Here is a 24860-nt window from a genome sequence, read left to right on the forward strand (position 1 = left end):
GCAGAGTGCCTCTGCAGTTGGGTGTAGCCACAGAGAGCGAGGTCTGCAGTGTCAGGGGCATGTGGTAAGTGAAAGGAAACATGGAGTCTTTGCTTAGTTTTCTGGAACATAATTGCTTTTCCCTTAGCAACATAAGTAGACAGACAATATTTTTCTAGCTAGGTCCTTGATGGATATTTAGGATTTGCCAAAACTGAAAGATTTAATTTGCTTTTTAAATTCGGTTTACAGAAGATTGCTGTAGTTATGCACGTTCCTGTCTGGGATTTACTTAGTTCTCCTGTGTATTTCTTGTCATTGAAATGATAACATTCATCAAGAATTAGACTTTTTGCCCCATTACTTATGCCGCTACAGAGACTTGGTCTATTTGTTGGTAATTATTTTTAACGTTCCAAATTCACATTCGTTCTCTTTGCCTTTAGGCTTTAGAATTAGAGATAGGCGCCAAGAATATTCTGGGGATGAAACAACACAGAACTGTGCTATGTGTTGTGATACATGCAGAAAAAGTTAATCTCACTTTTTATTTTTCTGTACTTGAATTGTTGAAGTCACAAGGTTTGTCAGTGATGAGTGCTTCAGGAAGTTTACAAGAAGACTTGGTTGCTGTCTTTGTAAGGGATCATTTTGGGCTTTTGTTTGTCTTTTATTGAATAGGACAAAGAGAAATGCTGATAGTGCTAAGAGACTGTTTTCAGGTGGAATGAATTTTCAAGAATTTCTAGTGTATTGGCCTCCGAACACCTGTGGCTGGTCCTCAGTCTAGAGGCAGCAGCATAACTCGGTAGAAGCAGACCAGCAGTTCAGTCCGTCCCATGGTCTCTGGGTTGTAGAAGCATCTATATGGAGAAGGATGATACATACAGCATCAATTGTATGCGTGTTGGAGAAGGCTAAAGTTTTCAATAGCCATATGTTGTATCTGTAATTGCACATTATTTATCTAGCTAATGTACTTAAATATCACAAAACAGTGATGTCTGATGTTAAAAGTGCACCCTATGACTATTACATCTTGAAAATTAAATTTAAAACTCTGTATGCCAGCATAGAAATGTCTGTTTCCCCAATTCCGCTTCTCTAAATATTGGATGTTATTAAATGTTCTCATAGTAAAATTGCACAGAATGATTTGGTCATGGTAGCCAGAGTGGAGAGCGAGTGCATAACCATCTTTGTATGACCTGTGTTTAGGAGTACACCTGAAAGTTTTGTGTGTTTCGTAAGGCTGAACTGCAAGGGTGAAGAGGCGGATTTAAAATGGAATGTATCTTACATGTAACAAAGCAAACAGGATACAAGCATTTTTGTTCTCGCTATTAGAAGTTGTGTCCCATGGCTTGTGTTATAATTCGTTGGGAAAGAATGAAGTAGAAATGAGTTTTTGGTAGTTTTCTAGTAATACACAGCTAAGCCAAAGCTGTTTTTTTAACAGTTCATCTTGAAGTAGCAACGTGACCCTTTTTCATTTGCCAAAGGAAAATATGAACCTAATGGGGGGAAAACCCCAAACCACCCCCTTTTTAAATAATCTAACTATTAGTTGGAAAATGGCAAAGGCAAGACATACATATCCATCAACTCCTTGGTTCTAGTGAGGGAAAACAGTTTTCTGAAGATAAGCCGGAGTAGCTGCTTTCCTTTAGGTGTTAGATACCAGAAGAATTTTACTGACAATCTGCAGATGCTCTGCCGTACCAAGGGGTTCGATCACAAACTGTAGCAAAGATGGATTCTAAGCAAATGAAGGAATGTGAACAGCGTGGTAGTGATAGGTTACATAAACTGTAGAGCTGGATTTAGAACATGTTATTTAATATTTGGGTTAATTTAAATCATATTTAAATATTATGCAATGGTCAAATAAAGTATATGTGTTTCATGATGCTCTTTGTTAATTGTTTTTATGTTCCTTGTGAGAAATTTGCAGTGGTGTCAACTAAAGAGGATCTAATGCCTGGTTTTTGATCACTTTCAGGTCTCTTGTAGCTAACCTCGCTGCTGCTAATTGCTATAAGAAGGAAAAGCATCTTGATTTGGAGAAGAACTGGAAGTTGGTGGAAAAGGCCAAAGTTTATTACATAGCAGTAAGTTCAGCTTCTTTCAAATTGCTATAATTTGCGTTACAACACTGTGAGGTTTAAGCAGTGAGCATATCTGTTGCGTATGGTTTAGGATGATTTTGTAGGAATACAACGAAAGAAAACAACTGCTTCAATTTCAGCATAGTTTGATTTCTTCGAATTTAAATCTGCAAATATAGAAGTATCTTTTAGTTGTGTGCTTTCTTAAATTAGTGGGAAAAAATCGTAAGAACTAAACATTTTCAGAGCTTTTGTAGTAGTGCATCAAATTTACATTTCACATTTTCTAGTAAATTGTTGTGAAGGATGCACAAATTATGTAGAAAAACACTATTAGCATAATTATTCACTGCAAACAGTTTGAGCTTATTTGTGTGAACAATCTTAATTGCTATTTATTCCATAGTAATTACTGCGGCACCTTATAACTCAGTATTTCAGAAACAATGATTGTGACAAATCTCTTGAATGTGGGCGGTGGGGCAAACTGATTTTAATGACGAAATCTTACTTCTGGAATAAAGGGGTTCTGAGGATGGGGCATTAGTAGATTCACAATTAGTATTCTTTTTTCCCATCCAGAATGAATCAAGCCAGATGAGTGTATTTGTTTAGATTACATCTTGCCTAAATAGAAGTGGTGAATTTGTTTTCATCTTGCTCTCGAGTTGATATGACTGATCAAAATTAGCAAACGTAAAACATCTATGACAGATTAAAACCTCATAACATGCATGTAATATATGGATTCGGTACGACAGCTGCTTCCATGCCGCTACCTGAGCTATGTGGGAACAGCTGGTAAGAAGTGTAAAAAATTGATTATCCGAGAGGAACAAGTTCATTGAAAATACAGTTATTTCTTTTAGCTAGTGTTAACGTCTCCTGCAGCCTGTTAGTGTGCACTGCTGTAGGCTTTACATGGTTGTTATTGATTCTTGTGTATGGCCAAGACTGCCCCTTTATCACTGTCAAAAAAAACTTACGACCTTCTCAGTATACAAAGAAAATAGGTCCCACTGCTATGACCATATGTTGCTGTTAAAAAAAATACATAGCTGTATTGTTTACTCCTTTTTTATTTCTGTTTTTCAAGTGTTTCGAGTTTTCATATCCCAATAAGTACACCTCAGTCTGTTCCAAATGCTATTGGCTAAAAAAATGTTCCAAATTAATGCTATTGGCTAAAAAAATGTTGAAAAGCTAAGAGTATAGTTTAAATAAAGAAGAAGAATGGCAAATATTGCCAAAAGCTATACTGCACTAAGCTGTGTAAAATTTTACCATGCTTATATATAATTAACAATGAAGTTTCCAACATGCAATTTATAAAAATTAAACTTAGTGGAGATGCTTCAGGAAAAGTGGGAAGCATTACATGAGGTGAAAAACAGGTTTGGGTTTTTTAAGATACAGCCTTCATCTTATTTGACTTCTGAAGCCACTCATCTGTGTTCAGTCAGTTTGATCGCTTAAATTTTGACTAGGTGATTCACTACACTGATTTTCATATACGTTAAACGCTGCTCTTCAGGTGCCAGTTTACGACATCCAAGCTTTGGCTAAGAGACAGAGAGTTATTGTAGGAAAATGAAAATAAAACCCAAGATGCACATATGTTGATGGATAAATAAATAACGCTGAAGTGCGAACAAATTGCATTAGATATTTGCAAAATGGAATTCAGATCAGGGAAACATCTGATTGTAGGAGATCTGATGGGCAAAGACCCTCGTTCACACCTGTAGCATGGGCTTATCTCAGAGATTTCTGGGACAGTGTTATCACTTCAGATTACAAACTGCATGTGTAACTTTACTTAAGGGAAGGGGGCAATGTGTAGAACCGTACGCGTTCCCTCCTGCTGCAGTGCGTTCGTGCCCTTTTCTTTCATTAAGCTTCTTTGCTTGCAGGTTTGTAGCGGTTTACCAGATTAAACAAAACCACGTAGTGAACAATTACTGCTCCTGAGGTGCAGGGTAGCTCTCCAAGTCATTGATTTGTCTACTGATGTCTGTCTTCGTACCTTCCTTGGCTTTGCACTATGCATATGTTGCTTTTCATTTCCTTCTTTCTATCCAGCTGTCACCTATTTCTTGGATTGCTTTAGACCGTATGGTAGTGACAGATACTTACTCTGGAAGTCAGTGTCCTGAGATGATCAATCAATCTGTTTGCTTGGCGGAGTAGGGCAGTTGTTGCTTCAGGACCGGTCTGTGATACCCCGTGGTCATTTGTATGTGCTTCCTAGAATAGATAATGGCTTTTCAATGCGGCGTTCAGCAGAATGGCCCTCAGATGAAACTCAGCTCGGAGATCTAATCAATTCACAGAGGGAGGAGTGGGTACAAAGGGAAAGGTAGTGAAGCCGTGACAGAACCCTTAAAGACAACTTCTGTTACCATGAAAGAACACAATACATTTATTTTAGCCATCTGGTAATCAGATCCGGCAGACAAATTGGAGAAAGACTAGCAAATAATAGGACTCTGTAAATCACAGATAGAAGCGAAATACAGAGCCTGGCCCAGCTTTCTCAAAGATGGTAAACTTTAAAGGTATATTTTAATCCTTTCAAATGACTCTACTTTGTATCATTTAAGACAGATTACACGTACTGTCAAACTCTATGCAATTTCTTTCCCTTCTCCAGATGTAATTCATATACTTGCAGTAATTTCTACCATTGACATCGTATCTTCCAGTCTGTCATACTCGTTTCGCTGCGGATCAGCTGGCTGTGCTGCTGGTGCCTGATTAGAATTCACTGTGAGGGATTTTATTGGGTTCCTACTGGGGCTAGAAAATGTCTTTTCCTCAGACATTTCCCTTATTTCGGAAGAAGCTGAGAGTTACGATAACACAAAACATTGTCATTCTGTCTCTGAAATTGTGAATGGGACACAAAACCGACAAGAAAGTAATCTGAAGTTGTGGTGTGTGTGCATGTGTTGTTTTCCTTTTTTCCTTTTTTCTTTCTTTCCGTGAATCTGTGCTTTCTGTCGGGACTGGAATTTTAGAATTCCTACGTGTTAGAGGTGCGTCTTCCAAGCTTGGGTGGTTAAACTCCATATATGAGCACCTTGCTTGTCTTATTTTCAGAGGCATTTAACAAACTGATGGTAGCACTGTATTTATGTAGACATCTCTAAGAATTCTCTAAGATGTGTTGGGTCACGGAGTCTTTGTGTTGAGTTTTTGGGTTTGGTTTTTTTAAGACCATCAATGTCTTCAGCGCCAGCTGCCGTCTGTGAGAGCTGCTGGTGCTCAGTTGCTTTGAAATTGCACACAAACGTTTGAACATTTGTAGTGCATCTTGCAGTATATAGCTATTCATTTTCATATCTTAGGAAGGCCTGGAACGCAAAGATATTTTTATTGTCAGTGGTTTTGATTTTAAAAAAAAAATCTGCTGATAAGAGTTACTTAGGAGAGCAGAAAAACTGAGGAGAATTTTAGTTGTCATTTGACTCCAATTAGCACCTCTAAGTTACTGAATGTGAGGAAGGAATTTTGCACTTGTCCTTTCATAATGGGAAGAAAATGGAAAAGGAGAAAATGCTTTCCTTCATTAAAAGCTACACTTAACTTTGTGAAATCTGAACTCTGCGACAACTGATAATGCTTGCTCAGACAGCTGAATTTTAACTTTCTGCCTGTATCTGAACATGATGCCACAAGTGTGGTGCTTCCCAGGTGTGTGTTTCTCTTGTTGCCATCCTTATTTCTGCCACTTACTTAGCTTTACTCAATTTGTTCTTCAGTCCCACACCTGCATTCATGTAGTGTTTGCGGTTGGGGGCATTAGGTGGGTGAACCACTGTCATCTGATGCAAAGATTATCTGGGGGCTGAAGTAATAAGTGTGTTCTTGAAAGATCCTTCTGTGCTTCAGTGTTTTTCTTGTTTTTTTTCTTTGACTTTCCTTTATTAAGCACGTGAAATGGCAGTGTTGACTGCAGTTAGGTTCCCAACCTCTAGTAACTTCAGTCTTAGCTTAGAATGGATCAGTGAAGTAGCTCCCAAAAACCAACCAGATCTTCCTTTAGTAATGTGCTTGTCTCTCTGCTGTCCAAAGGAAAACGGCAGCGTGTTGTTTAGGGACTCTATTTGAATTTGTGGATATAGTTTGTGTGCTTAAAAAGCTGGTGTTAGAAGTGATGTCTCTCCAAGCTTTCATCAGTAGTATCTAGTATGTAGCATCTCCTTGCCTAGCCGTTCCATATAGGTACCGCGTTGCTGATGCTCATGCAGATCTGTGTTCATTACAGAGACGTGGGACTATTTTTGCATCCTACTTTATGCTTTATGAACCCTTGTCTGTACTTTTAGAATTCACAGTGCCTGAAATCTTCAGCTCCCGTGCCACCTATTGTAGGTAGAGAGTAGAGGAGCAGTGAAGCTTCTTGGGTAGCTCTAAGACTTATATCTCTGCAGCTGCATTTTGGGTTGCTCACTTTCAGTATTGCCATACAACCTTTTATTCAGAGAAGATAACACTTTCAGTCAGCTTTGCGCGTGGGCTGTTGTTATTTCACAATCCATACAAGTTTAAACCATTCCCTTCTCCTGCCTCCATGTAGCAAATAATAGAAATTTCTCGATGGTGATGCCCTTCAGCTGTACCACATTAAGTGTAAAACTTTCTAGTACTGCTTAGATTTGTTAAGCCCACAGTTAAATTACATCCATCACCTTCAGTATCGCTTTTGTGTTAACAAAGTGAAGGGCAAGTGTGGTTTATTTTGATGTTAATGACAGTTGTGATGGAGACCAGGTATTCTGGTCTTACGCCGAGCTTCAAGTAGGAGATGTCACGTGTTGCGGCATGTCATGATGAACCCAGTGTAACGCACCTACCTGCTGGAGGAGAGGTTGTTAAAGCTCCAGCCACCCGAGTGTGTTGGAACGAACACTGGGGTATTTTTATATTTATTTTCTTTTAATGCCTAAGTGCTTGTCTAAGCAGAGAGATACTGTGGTGGTGTAGTGGGCTTGATGGCGGAATTATCTGGTTTCAACAGGAGTCTGTCAAAACACAAGCTTGATGTCAGCAATGTGTAGCAAAGCTTAAATAACATTCTACAGTATTTTACATGGGGTTTGGCTATTCTACTTGAGAAAAAATGCTGATTATTATAACAATGTAGGTATAAATGAAATTTCTGTTGTGCCGTCTCCTCCTTTCAGAGGCATATTCAGTGAAGGCATTTTTATTGTAATTTACCGCTATGATGAGCATGATAGTTTACAATGGCTTGTGATAGGGTTTTTGCTTGAAGATGTGCTAGGTCTGTGTGTGCATCATGGAAAGCAAGAGACGCAGGAATCAGAATATCCCCTAAAAAAGGCGTTTGTTTGAATAACTCCACAGCAGCTTTTTTTTCCATTGATAACTTCTGCCACAGTGCCCTGGCATCAGCATGTATGCCACTTCACATGCAGAACTGTGTCTCACAATAACAAATATGTTCTACAGCCAGGAAAGCCCCGTTCGGAGTGTCTCAGCCCAAAAGAAGCAGCTCCAGCTAGCAGCAGTTAGTGGTGGCCTTTTTTGCTGGCCAGGGGTAACACCGCCTGCCTGAAACCCCCCCCGTCTCGAGGAACCGCGTTTTCTGGGAGTGCTGGCTGAAGTGTGATGCTCTCGGGGTGCAGAGGTGATAGGTTCTGTGCCTAACTGGAAGCGAACTTGCCACTTGCTGCCTTCCAGAACAAATGCGGGAGAAATACTTTTTCTCATAAATTCACAGCTTTATTTCCTTGATCAAAATGCAAACAAGAGCTTTGTCTAAACTGGCAGCAGCGTGCGTTATGTCATTCTGTGATGTCTTTAGGACGTGGTATGCATTGTGCTCCCATTCCAGGTAGGACTTCTCATGCATATACAGTTTTGCCAGTGTTTTCTCAAGTAAATTCTGTGGAAAAGCGAATTAGAAACCTTTTTTTCTTATTTGCTGCAAAGTTTGATCGTCAAGGTGTCATGCTTTGAAGATGAATGCTTTGCGCTTGATGCAGAAAAATGCATCATCAACTTTTAAGAAAGATTGTCTCTCCTTTTTCTGTAATAGAAAACTAATGAGAATCTGTCTAACGGAGTAAAAATATTTATTGCTAAATGTTCACCTCTGTGTTAGTAATTATATTTATTTATATGAAGAATATACACGTTTCCTTTCCTGTCATTCTCCTCCTACCCCAGCAGCCTTTAAATTGCAGATACGCTGCTTCTGCACAGTAATTAGTGAAGCTCAGTCATCGCTCCTTTTATCGGGTGATTTTGGGGTGGTTTTTAGAAGAATGCGTGATTAGAGCACTTACACAGCCAGTCTAGCTGCAGCAGCCAGGCGGCAACAGCAGTGCCATTTTTCACAAAGAAAACGTTGAACGGGAGCCAAATGTTTGGTGGCAGAGTCTGTTGCTAGGAAATCAAGTTCCTGAGGCGATTAATGACAAAGCAAGCAATAACAAGAAGGCAGAATTACAGATTTAAAAGAGAGGGAGAAAAAAAGTGGTTGGTGTTATAATTACCCAAAGAAATCCGTACTCATTAAATTGGCTGTTTTTATGATTGACTTTAATTGGAGGTTAGCTCAGATATTTAGCTCCTTTCCCACCCCTTTAAACACACACATGCACATAATCTGTAGAACTGCAGACTTGTTTTTCTAAGCGCTGAGAGGAGCTTGCCCTGTAATTTGATCCCCACTGACAGATGCATTTTCTATGCTGCCATTTTGAATTAACCTATTGTGCAACAATTTTCCTCGGCTCTGTTGAATAAAACATCAAGCCTTATTACCTCAGATGGATTTGATAGAGTAAAAGAATGTACTTCTAGCTGAAGTAGACTATTTGCAATGAGTTCAGTGATTTGAACTCGGCCAACAAGCACCAATAATTTGTGATGTATACTTAAAGAAGGCAGGAGAGAAGAGCCACGTGGGGGGTCTTTTTGGCTGTGTGAAGTTCAAGCGCAAACCTCCGAGTAATATTGTTGTTGTGCTAAGGTTATTCCCCGAGATCAAGCCTTTCGAGATGAAGCATGTTAACGAAGATTTTTGCCATTAAGCGGATTGGTTTGGAAGCGGAGGTGTTCTCACCCCCAGTGGTTATCCAAACTGTCAGGCTGCTGCGGGATTAGAAAAATAAAAATCGATCCGCTGCTCCCAGAAACCCCAACAGTTGGATTTTCCCTCGGAGACTTCTTTTGTGAAGAGAAATTTTCCCTTGTAAAGTTAAACTGGAATAAATGATGTTTTGAAACGATTTAAAATTCCAAATAATTTGTATCCTGTGGTAAGGGAAGAGCAGGCTTTCACCTTATTCGCTTTTCTCCCCAATTAGAAAAACTTATGCAGTCGGTTCAACAAAATTTTGGCACAGAAATGGAGAGGCAACTGACCCTGACATTTAAATCCTGTCATGTTTCATCGATCATGTTCAAGGCAATATTCCCGACTCGCAGCAAATGAGAAGTGAGAAAATACCCTTTCACAGTACCTGTAAGCGAAGGTGCAGAAGCTAAACATAAAAGCTAAGTCATGCCATAGCTGTCCAAATTGCTAATCAAACAGTGACACAATAGAACCGCGCGTGTTCTGCCCAACAATGCCCACGTTACTAATCGGATGCCAATGCCAAGCTGTCTGCTTGGTTAAATACCCGGCTTCCCCGAGGCAAGACGACAGCTGCTAGAACTGCTAGGAAATTTGGTAGCTCAATCTATTTTTGCTACCCTTGGGCTATCAAGCTCCTGTTAGTTCAGACCACCCCAATTGGTACACTTTAGGGATTTTTTTCAAAGTGTTTGTAATTAAAATGATAAAACATCATTATTACTCCAAAGATGATGTGTGCGCTTTGCGTTTGGCAGATACCTACAGAGATAAACCCAGCATGTAATTTTCATTGACATAATGGTTGTGATTGCATTACCCTTTTAAAAGCATATTGCTTTGGGGAGGGGGCAGGCGGGAGAGGGGAAAGGACAGGCTTGTCTTTTTATTTTTTCATTGGTAGAATTTGTCAATCTGTTGAAATACTAAACCAGTCTCCTGCCTGCAAGCTGCTTGTCTGCGGAGGCCGACTGGGGCTGTGTCACAGGGTGAGGGGCAGCGTGGGCCGGGCACCCACAGAGACCTCTGCTCCCAGGTGCCTCGGCTTGTAGGGACACTGAGTCTCAGCTCAGATGTAAAACCTGGGCAGACTTAACGCACTATTTAAATGTAAATTAAAAAGGGAAGCCTTCATACTCTAAGGGGCGAGGTGAGTCAGTTTGAAGGGAAATTTTTACTGCAGGTCCTCTTGCATGTCTGTCCTTATTAGATGCTGTCTTCAGGAGAGCACAGGAATTTTGTCTGTTACCATGTCAACTTTGTTAGAGCAAAATCTCAAAACCAGAGCACCAGCAAATCCCGGAGAAGCTCTGACTGAAACATTATTGGTTCTATCTTGAATTATTTTTCATTTCAGTACTTCTTTGATAAGGTTTGAAAAGAATCATGAATTTAAACTGTTCTAAAGACTAAAACCTGAAATTTGTGATTTTTTTCTAATTTGAGATACCTTCCTTATTTTGGATGCTGACTACCAAAATATGTAATAAATTGGTATGCACCACTATGTGTGCAGTTGATGGAAATAAGAAGTTTCACCTTCCTTCTGAAGGAATTGATCTCATTGCCACGTGGCGATGTCATAGTCTGCGAAACCCTGGGACATGTGTTCTTTGTGTCTAGGTCATCAACTGCTGCATTAAAACCCACATAAAAATACTACAGCAATTGTGCTCTGTTTTACCTGAAGAAGGTTGATTTTTTTAACAGCAACAACTATGTGCATGTGTGTAACTTGAGGGCTGAGCTAAGCTATTTGTGGTAGCCCACTACTCGGTCTGAAGCTGAAATTATCGTTTCGTTTATCATTTATGTGTGTAATAGGGACAGTGCAGTTGTTTAAATACAAAGCTCTTTTTTTTTCTTGCAAAAAGTTATGATTCATGGTTTGCTTTGAAATGAGCACTATGGAATGATAGATTTGTGCTTGTTATTTCAAAGCCAGTTACTTTTGCACTGAGGCATATCCAGACCATCATTGTAGCATGTAGAGCTTGACTGATGAAACATCATTTTAGCAATATGAACAAGGTGAAAACCCCAGTACTAATGCTTGCAAAGGTCTGGCTGAAACAATAGCTAAGGGCACTTAGATTTTGTCCACAACAGGAGGATTTTCCTGATGCAGCTGCTGTGGACAACCCTCCTGGGGTTTTACACTTCTCTCTGGCATAAGTACCCGAACTTGGAAACAGTTTCTCAGAGCTGCTGTACCAGCAGAAATGCTCTTACCTTCCCAAACTAGTCATGCTTGCACCAAAGGTTTTATTGGCAGGACTGTGTTAGGTAAGGACAAAGTGTTGGTTTCATGTTTCTAAATAATGTAGCTGCTTGGGAAAAACCATTTAATAGATGCACGATGATAATATTGGCCATAAATATCAGCATACTCAGACTCGTAGTCTGTTGCAAAGCCCTTTCTGAATCACATGATTTGCCACGTGTAGTATGTGGCTGATAATGTCCCCTTGAAGACCTGTAGATAAGAAGATCTGTCTTGTTACCAGGTTTTATGCTAAAGTTGCTGAAGTTGTTTTGCAGAATGCCCCTGCTTCGAATGGTTTTTCGCCAACTATGCTGTTGCCAGGTGCAATGTAACAATACTTTCCTGCAAATTTGAAAATGGTGGGGAACAGCAGTTAACAGTATTTAGCATGAAATATGCCTCAGCATATGCCTCTGAACATGTCTTTTTAAGACCATATGGAGTATAATTGGTGCTGAACAACATTGAGGTGTTTTGTGAAAAGTAAAGGCTAAGCATCATAAAGAGTCGTAAAATCTTAAAGAGTGAGACGAATGGAAGAAGTAGGAGAAAGAAGGCAGGTACTGAATATTCTGTCTCATGCTCTCTGCATAACCTGAAGCGAGAGACCATAGTATTTTTAATAGATTTCTCTTTGTAGTAGGGTTAGAATTAAGAAATTCAGCAAAACAATGGGCGTGGAAGATGGTGTGCGTGATTGGAACGAAGCAGAAACAACCTTATCGTTCCCTCAGAGCACCCAGGAGAATATTGGCCTTTATAGTTGGGCCTGCTGTCAGTGGGACTTTTTGTGTATGGAGTTCTTAAGGCATTTGATCACAGCAAAGTAAAGTAAGAATGAATTTATTCCTTAAATATTAATTTTGCCTGTCCTTTGAGGACTGGAGTCAGAACTTAGGAGTTTTTATTCATATACTTACTAAGATATCTTATTTCCAAGAGATGATTTTAAATTGGTAGAGCAATGTGCTAAACTTAAAATTCCTCATGGTTTTATTGATTTTAGTAATGAACTGTAGCTGAATGTAGAAAAAAAATTTAGAAACTTTAAGAGAATGAGAATTTTCAACAACACGAAGGATCCAATTTTCTTTGAAGAAAAAGAGAAATTTTCAAAGAGCATGTATGTAAAGGCCAGCAAGCGTTCGTTCCCCAGAACTAGTGCTGTCCCGAAGTGCTTCTTTACACTGCCGAGAATGGGCCCGAGAGAGTTTCTACTGAGGGCTGTAGATTCGTATCTGCCTAATTGAGCCGTCATTTGTTGACGTGAGGGAAATCGTGCGACCTGCCTTTAATGCATTGCTCAGTAACAGCACAGTGTAAAACGGAGTTCGTGGAAGGAGAACAGAAAATGTTAGAGTCTTTTAGAATGGCCTCCTACACAGAATACTGTGAGGTTTGTATTGTAGCAGAATTGAATGTTTGAACGTTTGTACAGTAAATATGTTAAATAAAATCATCAGATTCTAATTATTTTGAAAGCATTGAACTTCTTTCTATTACAAAGCCCTCAAACCTTCAGAATTTGAATTTAACAAGTTCTTCGTTTTATCAGTGTGATGATAAAATTGTGTCAATAGAATTGAAAGCAGGTGTCGCCTTTCTTTTATTTTGAGCAGAAATGTTCACATAGTAATCTGCCCAACTGCAGAGTTGGTACTAAGTGTTGTACAGCGGTAAAAGGAATGACAGAAAACATTCAATATTATCTCTGAGTAGATAAGTACCAGAAAAAGGTATTAAAAAACCCTGTAATTGGAGGCACATTCTCTACTTTATTCAGTCCATCTAGCACATCGATTTTATTTTAAACTTCAGTCGTGCTCCCTAACCAAACATGCTGTTTTGTAGAACGTAGAATTACAGGCATGCCGCTGTATTTTGGAGATACCCGTTTGCTAGAACAGCCTTCCCGCCCCCCCTCCCCCCCCGGTTGCATTGATCTCATCTGTAAGAAAAGTTAATTTCAATTTTGTTTTTAAAATAAGTGATGCCTGGCTGCTCTGATGAAGTGGTATCATAGGCTGGGGTACAGCAGCAAAACGACTTCTGAATGATACATAGAAATCATGTAGGCAAGAAACAGAAGACTGGTGTAATTCCGGAGGCTAGCTTGCCAATGAACAGATAATCTGTTTGCCTCTGCTAATTTTCATCTCACCACTGACCTGACAGGGCAGAGTGTCAGAAGAGTACTGGAGTCTTCCTGCGACTGCAGATCGCTGTTAAGAAATCCTCTAAGCTGAAAATAGTTGGCAGCTGGCAGAGTATTGTGTGTGCCCCTCCTGTTCTACTCTTGTCTAGACATGCACTCGTGGCTGCTGTTGGGATGCGACGCTGGACCGGGAAGACCTTAGAGCTGATGATTTACTGTTGCAGCTTTTAAGTTCAAAAGATTCATGGCTTGCACCTCTGCTTCTTGATTTTTGACCTGGTGAGAGAAGAAAAATGCGAACAATAATGAAAAGTAAGACAGAAGTGTTAGAGGTGAAAAGGAAAAGTATAAATCTTTAGATGTTAGGAAAAAATGCTGCTGGGCATGATATAACATTGTGTCTGTTACTCTTTTGCATAAAAAGAATACGTGTACTTTAATGTTTTTTTTTCTGAAAAATTGTGGTAATAATAATACAATAGAGTACAGCTCACATGCTTGTGAACCATGGCAGAGCATTTACTGTGTTTTCTGTAGTGTTCAAGCTATTGCTTTTAAATTTAAAAACAGATTTTGTTAAGCCGCAATGGTTTTAAGCCTGTATTACCAACCAGAAAGACACTCAACAGTTAATATCCGCCCTGAAGGCAAAATTTTTAATTTTGACTGTACAATGTAGGAATATGTAAGTAAGCAGAAAATTCAAGGGTGGATTTAGACTTTTGCATGTAGAAGGCACCACCGAGCATGCCACCCAGGACATGAATCCCATTTTCCAAGCTGAAGGCTATAAATGGCTATAATAGCTAAAAAGCTATAATTGAATCCCGGACAATTTATATTTAACCTGGAGTCAGTGTCATCCTTGCCTCCTCTTGTTTCCCCGTTCGGGAGAATAATTCATCCCATTTGACCGAGTACAGGATCTTTTGGTGCTGACTGATGTATCGTCGGGAAGGAAGAGCACTGCCACGTTTGCCCCCGTGCTCCTCACTTCAGCCCAGTCAGATTAGAGAGTAGCAAACCGGAGACTTTGCTCTTGCTTGCTCCTTTCTACTCAGAACAGAAATGTATTTCTGCATGTGCAGCTAATGCGCCGGCTGGGATTTGGAAAGTCATTTTCTCCTCCTAACAAGAAGTGAGCAATATTGTTATAGCCAGTAAGCGGTTTTTCCCAAAATCGAAGTTCAGTCATCATGTCTTTTCACTTTTATTAGTACTATATATTGTAATGCTAAAAGTAGTCATCTGCATCGTATTGTAAATAGATACTACTTCACATTACATCAGTTTTACAATACTGTATTTCCTCTTGCTACAACTCAGCTAAGTTTTCAATTTTTATAATTTTAACGGTAGCTGGGTTTTAGTTTGATGGAAAATGCATAGCTTTGTTTGGAGCTCATGGAAGCTGCTTCCGCTGGTATCTGGAAGACTCATAAATCAAGAAAAACAAAACCAAAAACGTCTTAATATTGCTGAGTGTACATGCACTTTAGGCGTAGCATATGTGTGTTCTTGGTTTTGACATTTCAAAATGTCCAATGGAAATCCGTTTCTGGTTTTAGTACAAGAAAAGGAGGACTGGGATAGTAAGAACCTTGGTTTGTTGATACGGCCACTGGCAAAAAAATCGGTGTTGCAGAGTGACTCATCTGCACTAGAAGGGTGGCAGCAGCCCACAGCTAAATAAAAAGAAAAATCAGTTACAGCGTGTGTACTCTTAGGTTTTGCATATATGCCTCAATTATTTTAATTGAAGTAAGATTAAATACTTATTATGACATCAATAAACTAAAAATTTGCATTATGAATTAGGCAAAAGCCTAGAGAATCCTGTACAGATTTTTGGGCTAAATCTAGAATGTGTTTACAGTCCCTTCAAGTTGAAGAGCTCTGGCTAAATATGGAAGTTTTGATGAAACGCACAGAGCGTGTTAGCTGTAAATTCTACATGAGTAATATTTGCTTTGGAGTTCTGTTTGCCTGCACTGATAAGTTTGCCTAGCAATACTCTGAAATGACTATTGCCCTGAAACGGATGATGGTTCAGAAACAAGCCCTGTGCAAATCAAGAGGAGCTGTTTGCCTGATACAACAAGTGAGTAAGGAGTTTTAGAGCAGGCGTAAAAGCAATTCTCAAATTAAACTCTCTTGTTTAAAACAAATGAAAAGCTTTTAGAAATCCTCTGAAACGTTGTGGGTTCATCTTCCACGTCAGTAGTGTTTGTTGCCACAAGAGCCACAAACGTTTGAGAATATATTGTAATAAACGACCCGGTTCTACCCGGATCTCAAGGATTGTTATTAATGACTCATTTTGCTTTGTAATTGCCGTAAAGTTTTTTTTTCATTACCAAAACCTCTGACAAGAAGACAGCTTTCCCAGAATTTCTCAGAACACTGCTTTTTATATTGAACTTTATAGTTTGTTTGTTTTCTCAAAGCTCTTAGCTTCTCGTGTCTGATATCAAGTATTTTTTGGTCTCCAATGCATTATAAAAGGACACGCATATGGTTGATCTGTCTTTGTTTTATTTTGTATAGCCGTGTTTGGCATAATGTTTCAAATAATGGAACACCACAGATTCTGCAGCCCCCAAATACTCTCTGCTGTTTTGGTAATAATGGGCCAGAAAAATTGGATTTCATTCTTTTGTTGTCTTTGTTCCCTCTAACTTGCCGCATTAAAAAGATTACTGCCATTTTAGCAATAAAATCCGGGATTTCGAGTGTATGGAAGCAGAGGCCTTATGTTGCAAAGGTGGTTGGTTTAGTCTCCAGGGAGAGATCCTTTTTTTAAATCTCCTTAGACCTCAACCTTCTTCATGATAATGTTCTCTATACTTTGTCTTTTATTTTATAGTTTAATATGCTTGTGCCACATGAAAGGTTTCTGTTGCTTACTGTAATTTGAGGTAAAATATAAAAATTCATCTTGTCATTCTCAGAACCTCTCCTGCTGATGAGCTGCAGGATTTGTAGCCCACAGTCACGTGGGCCTTTAAAACTGCGTCGTGGACCTCATAAATCCCCAAAAAAGCAGCAACGGTGCAATCTGCGCCTGTCGTCAGACGTCGGAGGTGTGACTTTTTTTCACAATGGAAGGAAATTAACTGAGAGAGGGGGCAAAGAGCAGGTTATAAAGGAGTTTGGTGCACTGCAGGTAGTGCTGCTCATGGTTTTATTCAACATGTTTAAGCTGCTTTGTTAGGATGTGTGATACCCCGTTTGGTTTACAGGGTGGTTTTCCTGAAAGGGTAGCATTGGTTCAGCACGGTGAAGCAAACAAATCCTTTTCTCCAGAAGTATCTGGTTGAAGTGCAGTGACTGTTGGCTGTTAAGACCCTCAGACTAGTGGTGGTTGATTTACTGTGCGCTAATGGGAGTGTGTATGGTCGGTGGTTCAAAAGAAGTAGTGAATCTAAGGGTAATTTTTCTCCAGTTTTGCTCGTAATTTTGTTACATCCCTCAGATTTTTATAAAAGATTGTTATAAGCTAGTAAGACCACCTCAGAAGCTTAGAACTAAATATTTGACGCATTATGTTGACTGTTCTTTATACTTACTAATTAAAATTTTGTTTAAATTTTATTAAACACTGTGTCATATATTCATATTCGTAGTTGATTTCTAATATACATGTTACAGTAGGTTCCTCTTTTGATAAAAAGATAGCTTGTCATCTGAATTCAATGAGCTAATCCTAAAAAAAAAAAAAAACGGCAGAAAAGTTAATTTCATTTCAGAAAATAAATTTGCAGATACCAGCATGTCAAATGCAAAATGAAGCACACTTTCAAGTTGCCGCTTTGTCAAAATGGATTTAGATTTAGGGAAATTCCTGTGGATTGAAGTGAGTTCTCCCGAGAAGCAGTGTACGTGAATGAAAAGAAGAAAACGACTTAACTCGCTATGAATTGCACAACATTTATTATCGCTTCAAAACCACCATTGCATGCGTTTGCTTGCGACAGGCTGGAAAGCAGTTGGCTGAGTCTGTTCCCCGCGCCGGCTGCGCTGCCCCAGCTGCGGCAGAGCAGGGTACTGGCACTGGGTTTGAGCCAGACGGGAGCTGAGCGGCGTGGAGCAGAGCTTTGTCGAGGAGGGCTTTGTGCTCGGATCGATCGTGATGGTTTAAGGTGCTCTCCAAAGTTACACAGAGGTTGTTTAATACAACTGTTCAGGCGTGGGTTGGACGAAGTTATTGTCATTGATTTTTCTTTTAGATCCAAAACCAAGAATTAACCTCATCCCCTCTATTTGCTTTGAATCAATGATGTTGATTAAAGAAACTCCTTTTTTACCCTTCCTCTTATGTCACTCTTATTAGATATTTAAACATATATAAACCAGGAATGTAGATACTGTTCATTTTCTCTAAAATATTTTCTTCAACAGAGAAAAAAAGAGAAATATAAATGAGAAATAAAACAATGGGACAAAGTAAGAGCAGAGTTTACAACTCTTGAGTAAGTGAGCTGATAGAGTAAGACAAGTTCTAAGGGAAGAGTAGGAGATCATGGCCATGGTATAGGGAAATGTGCACAAAATACTCTCTAAGCTTTCAGCAATCTGCAGCTCCAGGTCTACCTTGAGTGAAAACGGTAGCGTGTTGCTCACGAGTTCTTGAGGTTTTTGAGTTTTTTCTGAATAAATGTAAATAACAGGGTTTTTTGAAGTTCTGCATTTGTGGCATTCTGGAATAACAAGTCTTATGCTTCACTAGTGCGTGTATGAAGTTTGTTTTCGTTTTGAACTTACCACCTGGTGCCTTTATTTGATGTCTTTTAGTCCCCATAGTGTGAGAGGCACTGGGCAGTCTTCCTCCGTGTCCTTTGCGATGCTAGAAGCTCGCTGTTCTGGAACGGGTGCGTTCGTACGAGATGATTGTAGGAACGTATGAACTCACACGGAGTGAGCAGCAACGTGAGTGTAGAATGCCGGGCTGACCCCGTACAGACCTCCCTGATGCGGGTAGCTTGTGAGGAAACGTCTCTACCTTGTGGAGTGGGGTAGGCGAGTGTGTGCAAAGGCTTTGCTCTGAAGGCTTGCCTGCGGAAGCTGAGACATAGTTGCTAGGAGTGGGAGTTTGTAGCATGGTAGACGCTCCGCTGTTGCGTGAGTACTCTGAATGCACACCACGCTGGAGGTGCTGCAAGATGGACTTTCACACTAAAAACACGGTTAAGCTCCCAGTGTGGCCTTTCCAGCAGTTCCCGTGAGGTACGTTCTGTATGACAGTCTAGCTTACTGGGTCTTTACTTTCCAGTGTGGACAAGCCCAGGTACAGCAAGTCTGCATAGATTTCTATCTTCTCATCATAACTTTATCCTTCTTTTTTTTTTTTCCTCTTATATTAAATGTAGCAGCTCTTCATTTTGTGAGTAATAATTGGTTTTCACTTATTTGTTGCATCCTGGCTCTAAATTTCATGGTAATTGTTGTCATACTCTTTTCTGATGCTGGGTCTGCCTGCAATCATGGAGACCTGATTCTGGCTCCCAGGAGCTGAACGCTGTATTTCAGGTGAGGATGTGTGAGCGTAATTTATTGAGAATTATTTCCTAAACTTAATACAGACTCTTTCTGTGCTTTTTTTGTAGTTGCTGTGTGAGGAGTTTTTCTCAAGTAGGTAAACCTGGAGCTAGTGTAGTTTACTCTTTGTTTGAGCCCCTGATGTTAAAACAGAAAACCTTTCTTTACTCATTTGAACGGCTGTGGAAAACCTAGGATAGAATTGTATAAATATTCTAGTGATGGAGAATTGGAAATTAAAAGATACAAGAAGAAAAAATCAATCCCCTAGATTTTGGGAGGATAAAGACAAAAGGAATGAAATGATAGACAGCGTGTGAGAATAGTACCTGTCCTGAGGCTGAGCCTCTGTGTCGGGTTTGTGATATCTAAATAGATTACATTTTGTGAAGTTGAAAATGCTGCACCAAAAAAAGGAAAATTGATGCTGCTTACATTGGTTTACCCCGTTTTTGAATTGACATGCAAAGCTTTTTTTTTTGTAATAGTTGTTGGTTTGTGCTTTTGTTTTCCATTGTTTAGCAGCTCACAAAGAGTTGCATACATAGGTATGTGTCCTTTCTCCCAAGAGTATAAACTTGTGCTGCTTTTAAAAACCTGAGATTATTGTGTATCCAGTAGCAGGAAGTTAAAAAAAAAAAAAACCAACAAACAAAAACAACAAAACACAACTTGGTGATTATAAAATGTGGGTTGCTACGTATGGCTTAATGCCAGAACAGTCAGTGATTTGCAGAGAAGCAGTAATAATGTGAAAAGGATTTAATCACCATATAGCTGTGTACAGCAGCGATGCCCTCCTACACCTGACCCTGGCAGTTGCCTGTAGCTTTGCGCACACTGAGGGTATAAAATCAACCTTACAAATCATTCCATGTTTTCGCAGCAGCAGATTCGTATTCGCATAGGCTGTTGGGCAGACCGCTTATCATTTGTAGGGTTACTTTTATAGAGAAGTGTAACAGAGTAATGAACAACTGCTTTAAAAAGAAGATGGTGGGAAGCAGAGGTGGCCGTCGCGGGCATGCAGTGGTGCAGCGTGACGTGCTTTTTTGCGGTATTGCTGCATTCTTAAAGTCTGAGCATGGCTTTGGTGACGTGTGAATGGGCTGGATATCTGTCCAGGCCTCCGAAGAGCAGGCGTGCCTTCAGATGCCATCTGATTTAATTCCTTTTTCTTTGGGTATGGTCTTAACAGCACCACAGTATAAACAGTCCAGGTGTTTTACCCCGACTGGCTGCTCTGAGAGCCTTTCCTAGAACTTTTTCTGTACAGATCTGCTAATCTGTTTTGCCCCCCCAAAACATTCCAACCTTCTTTATGTCTGTTCTTGAATTACAGGAATACATTTGTCAGTATAACCTGGGAGTGACTTCACACAGAACAGCCTGGTAGTGATAAATTTTGATGTAGAATTTCTGCATTTGGATTGAGAGCGCTCCCTAAAAGGGCCCTGTGCTGCTATGCAAGGACATTGTATACGTTTACACTGTGGAGCTGGGTCCGGTTTTCTAAGCTCAAGTAGATGCACTGAAGTTTGTCTGTCTGGAGTGAGGTGGACACGCAGTGTGCAAAATAACACTGGAGTTACTACGCATGCCCTGGCATGACCGTATCTTGTGTCTGGCACATAATGCTATGTGGCAGAGAACTAGAAGTCTTGCCGTAGAGCTAGTCAGCACTCAGGGTCGTTACCTTAGCAGGAACTGAGCTGTTCTCACTTGAATTTTATTGTATATTGTGTCGTAACGATTTCTGCTGTGGCAAGATAGATCCAGCTGACTGTCTCCTCCTCCCCTTGTAGGTTACCTCCCACAGGACAACACCCCAAAAGGTAGTGTCCGTATTTTGAACTGAACTCTGAAATGTAAAAAAAAAAAATAAAAATCTGTCCATAAGAAGGGCTAATGGTTAGCAGTAAACGCTGTTGCCACCTCAAGAATGATTTTTTTTTTTTCCTCTGAAGCATTGTTCTTAATAGAACAAGCCTGCTCATAAATACCAAGTGTCTGTCCTCAGGGGAAAATCTGAAGAATATTTTCTTAAATACACCAAACACATTGAGTATTCCAGTTCTCCTCTTTTAAAACAAACATTTTCTGGAAGACTAGTCTCTCACAAAAGTGAATATTGATGTGGTATCCGTGTGGGACAGAAAAGGATTGTCTGAGCTCACTCAAGTGAAGTCTTCCACCTCTTTTGTAACCAGTACAGACACCAGTAGACGAATGAGTGTTACAGCTGGTGCCTGTCGCAATCACATGTTCTGCTTATGGAGCTTGTCTTCCTCTAGACGTGATGTATTACAATAATTGAAGTAATAAACTTCACAGTGAAAGATTCAAGAACTAAAAGATACAGCTTCTACTCAGACTTGAAATGCCTCCCTTTATTAAATTGAGGGTTTGGAGTTTAGGAGAGCAGTATTTCTCTGGCTTTTTTTTTTTTATGAGTAGACTGAAATGTTTGCTCTATTTCTAGTGAGTGTAGGTGGAAGAAGGCAACATTTTGTTAAACACATGCAAATACAACAACATTCTGACAGGAGCAATGTTAATTTATAAAAATTTCCTTCGCATGTGAATAATTGATAAGGCTGAAGTCTCCCACTGAAGTTTCTGCGTGACGGATCCATTTCACAAAGGAGCTTAATTCTTTCATAATGATGCTTTTAACTCCGATGAAACAAGTGAGTGGATTCTTGAAAGGTGCCTTTTGGCATTGCAGTGTCTCTCGTTCCTATTTCTCTGTATAGAAGATCCGAATGGTTCTTCAGTGAAGTGACCTATGGCCTGTGTAGTCTCAGCATTTTCATGCGTGGGCTTCAGCCCGTGGCAGCGATATGAATGTCTCTGCTGCGGAAAGAGAGAGAAAACTGACGGGTGGCTGTGAAGGCAAGGAAGCGTTGTGGAAGTCGTTGGGGGGTGCAAGGCTGGCTGTAACTTTGTAGAGAGTTTTGAGGAAACTGGATGCTTCTGGAGCGCTGGCATCCCGTACCGGTGTCTCGGGGCGTGATGGCCGCCTGCCGAGGGAACCCCGCTTGTCAGCGATCCCATCAAAGCTAACATGTTCAGTTGTAGAAGATGCAAGGTCTCGGATTCAGCGTGTCTTCCATAAAACAAAACAAATCCGTGCCTCAAAAAAAAATCCAAACCCAAAACTCACCAAAAAAAAATCCAAAGAAAATTAGTTTACAAATTAGTTTATATTTCTTACTATTGTTCTCCTTTTTTGCTTTCTTGTTACTGTAATATTCTACTTTTTTTTAAGAGTGACTAGCTTTTTTCATATATTTGCCACTTTGTAGAACAGTGTTAATTTGTTTTCATATAACTTTCTAGTGAGGCCAATGCTGTTATTATTTGTTAATAATACATGAGTATAAAATATTTCTGTAGAAGTTGGTGGACAAGATTATATTCCATTCCGTAAAGCTGCCTAGATAAATATGCAGGTGTGATAGTACGTTTTCCCTTTGAATCCTGTAGTTTTCACGTGTCTTATGAGTAAAACATGGACAGGAGAACCATGTAGAGAGCCAGAGCTCTAGTTCTGCCTGTCTAACCATCTTCACCAGTCGGTATAGCTGTTAAAGGTGTGAAGTGCCCGAGGCGTGTTGTGCAGCGACATTGCCTTACTCTAGAAGCCAGCAGTCCTGTGGCTGCATCAACTGGTCCCACGTGCCTCCTGTTCCTTACAGGGCTATTGGTGCCTAGGACAATTTCAGTACATGAATGTAAATATGGTTTTTAAAGGTACTCTTACTTGAGAAAGGCTAGACTGAAATACTGTGTTTCCCTGGCGCTGAGCTTGTTGCTCCCTGAATTGCAGTATGTTTTTGCCGTAGCAGAAGGTGTCCAGGAAAAAGCACTTGATCCGGAAGACTTAGAAGCAAAAAGAATACTGGTAGCAATATTGCAATCCTTCCAGAATATCTCCGAGAACTGCCTGTTATGAATGGATTTCGTATGTGGGGGAAAGAATGGGCATTTAGGGTACAATTCACAGCGAGGGGATCTTAAAATAGAATTTTTGGAGGTTTTTTCTTTCTGTTTCCTGGACTTTGAGCATACTGTAAGGTCGAAGGTGGAATTGTTGTCTAGGTGGTAGATCCTGCTGCGCCGCTTTCAGCATGCAGTCTTGTATTGCAGAAAAACTAGCAGAATAATGTATCCAATTATAATTTGCGAGAAGCTCAGTTAAAACCTACAAACTAAGAAAAGCATCTGGTTTGAAACAACAGTGTGCGTGTTTCAGCTTCAAGCTGATCTCTCGAAAACGTGTAAACGCATGCTTTACACAATTCTGTCACAAATTTCAGTTGGTTGCAGTACTTATGTGCCCTTTTCACAGCGTTCTCTCGCCTCCCACTCGTCTTTAGCAAACCTCTGTAGTTATTCCTACTGATTAAATTGGTGCTTAGAGATGAGTAGAGAGCTGCGGGCTATGCTTCGTGTGGATCTAACGCCATCTTTGAAGGCTGATGGGAATTTGTGGATGGGCTTTTTCTTTACCTGTTGAAACCTGGGAGTTGCTGTTCAGAAATAGCGTGCAGCATGGAAGCCTGAACACAAATGCTTACGAGAAGATAGATGACCGTCCCTTTTGTGCTGGTCAGTAAACTTCATTTCCTCGTTACGGTTGCAAGGTAACGGTTTTGCCTCATGATGAAGCGAGGAGTGCCTTGGCACAGGACTAAACGCTGAAACCCGTGCATCTTTGGGCTAGTGATGCTGCAGAGGCGAGGTCTGAACAGGGGAGCAAGATACTAAGTGTTTATTTCTCCAACTGCAGGAATGTACGGAGCGCAACAAATATAAAAGGCAAAAGGGATTACAAGATCCATAAAAACATTGGCCCAAGCAGGCACGACTGTTGATCTCGTCAAGAGATAAATCGGTGGAAATCACATAAGGTGTCTTCCTCAGATGGCTGACTCAAAGGTCTGAGTTTCTAAATGTTGTTGTTATTCAATACTTAATTATTAAATCTCCTAAGATACTGGATCCTGAGTTTTTAGTGGTATGATATTCCATGTGTTTAAATGTATACCAGATGAAAAAAGGGACTTCTTGGTATGTGCTTTTTGATGGAAAAGGGAACTAAAGAAACCCTGCCCTGTCTGACAAGCAGCACAGAATCCCCAAAATCTGCCATCGTAGTAACATAGCAATGTGAAATTACTCATAAGAATGCCTTACATCTTTTATTGTAAAGCCATTTATATGTAAAGGTGTTAATGAGTTTGCTGCTTGTTGTCCATTTTCAGAGTTGAAATTCAGTTTTGAGGCTTGGGGTCAGCATTTTTCAAAGTCTGCAAAACTATAATCCTTGAAAAATATTGTACAGAAAACAGCAAGCTGGTTTGTGTTTGCTAAAAGCCGAGAATGTTATTACCTCAGCTTTTGCCAAGTAAGATGACTGAAAAAAGAGAAGTTTATCAGAGCGGACTGCGGAAGGCACAGATTTATGACACGTGTCTGATACAGACCCAGAATCCCCGTGGTCGACTGAACTGGGCTTGCCCGGGGCCTGCTGGAGCACAACGCCCTTAGCAAGCAGCTTTCGACGGCTGTGCCGGGAAGCAGCATTTTGCTTCACAAAGAGGGTCACCCCACTGTTTTTCTTTTTCCGTCTCTCCTGTCTTATCTTTTGAGTTCAGGAAGTACTTTAAATTTACAGCTGGCTTTGAAGGCACG

The 24860-nt window shown here is 40.1% G+C and overlaps 1 protein-coding gene across 2 annotated transcripts in view; it reads left to right on the plus strand.

Annotated features, from left to right (window-relative positions):
• The window catches only part of ADK (adenosine kinase), a 289560-nt gene that overhangs the window by 137085 nt on the left and 127615 nt on the right, over nucleotides 1–24860 (plus strand). For both annotated transcript variants that reach the window (XM_075422902.1, XM_075422903.1), the window contains exon 6: nucleotides 1982–2090. In XM_075422902.1, the coding sequence (XP_075279017.1) occupies nucleotides 1982–2090 (109 nt within the window). The remainder of the gene's footprint in view (nucleotides 1–1981; nucleotides 2091–24860) is intronic.

Source organism: Opisthocomus hoazin, chromosome 6 (genome assembly GCF_030867145.1).
Source record: "Opisthocomus hoazin isolate bOpiHoa1 chromosome 6, bOpiHoa1.hap1, whole genome shotgun sequence".
NCBI classification, from domain to species: Eukaryota; Metazoa; Chordata; class Aves; order Opisthocomiformes; family Opisthocomidae; genus Opisthocomus; species Opisthocomus hoazin.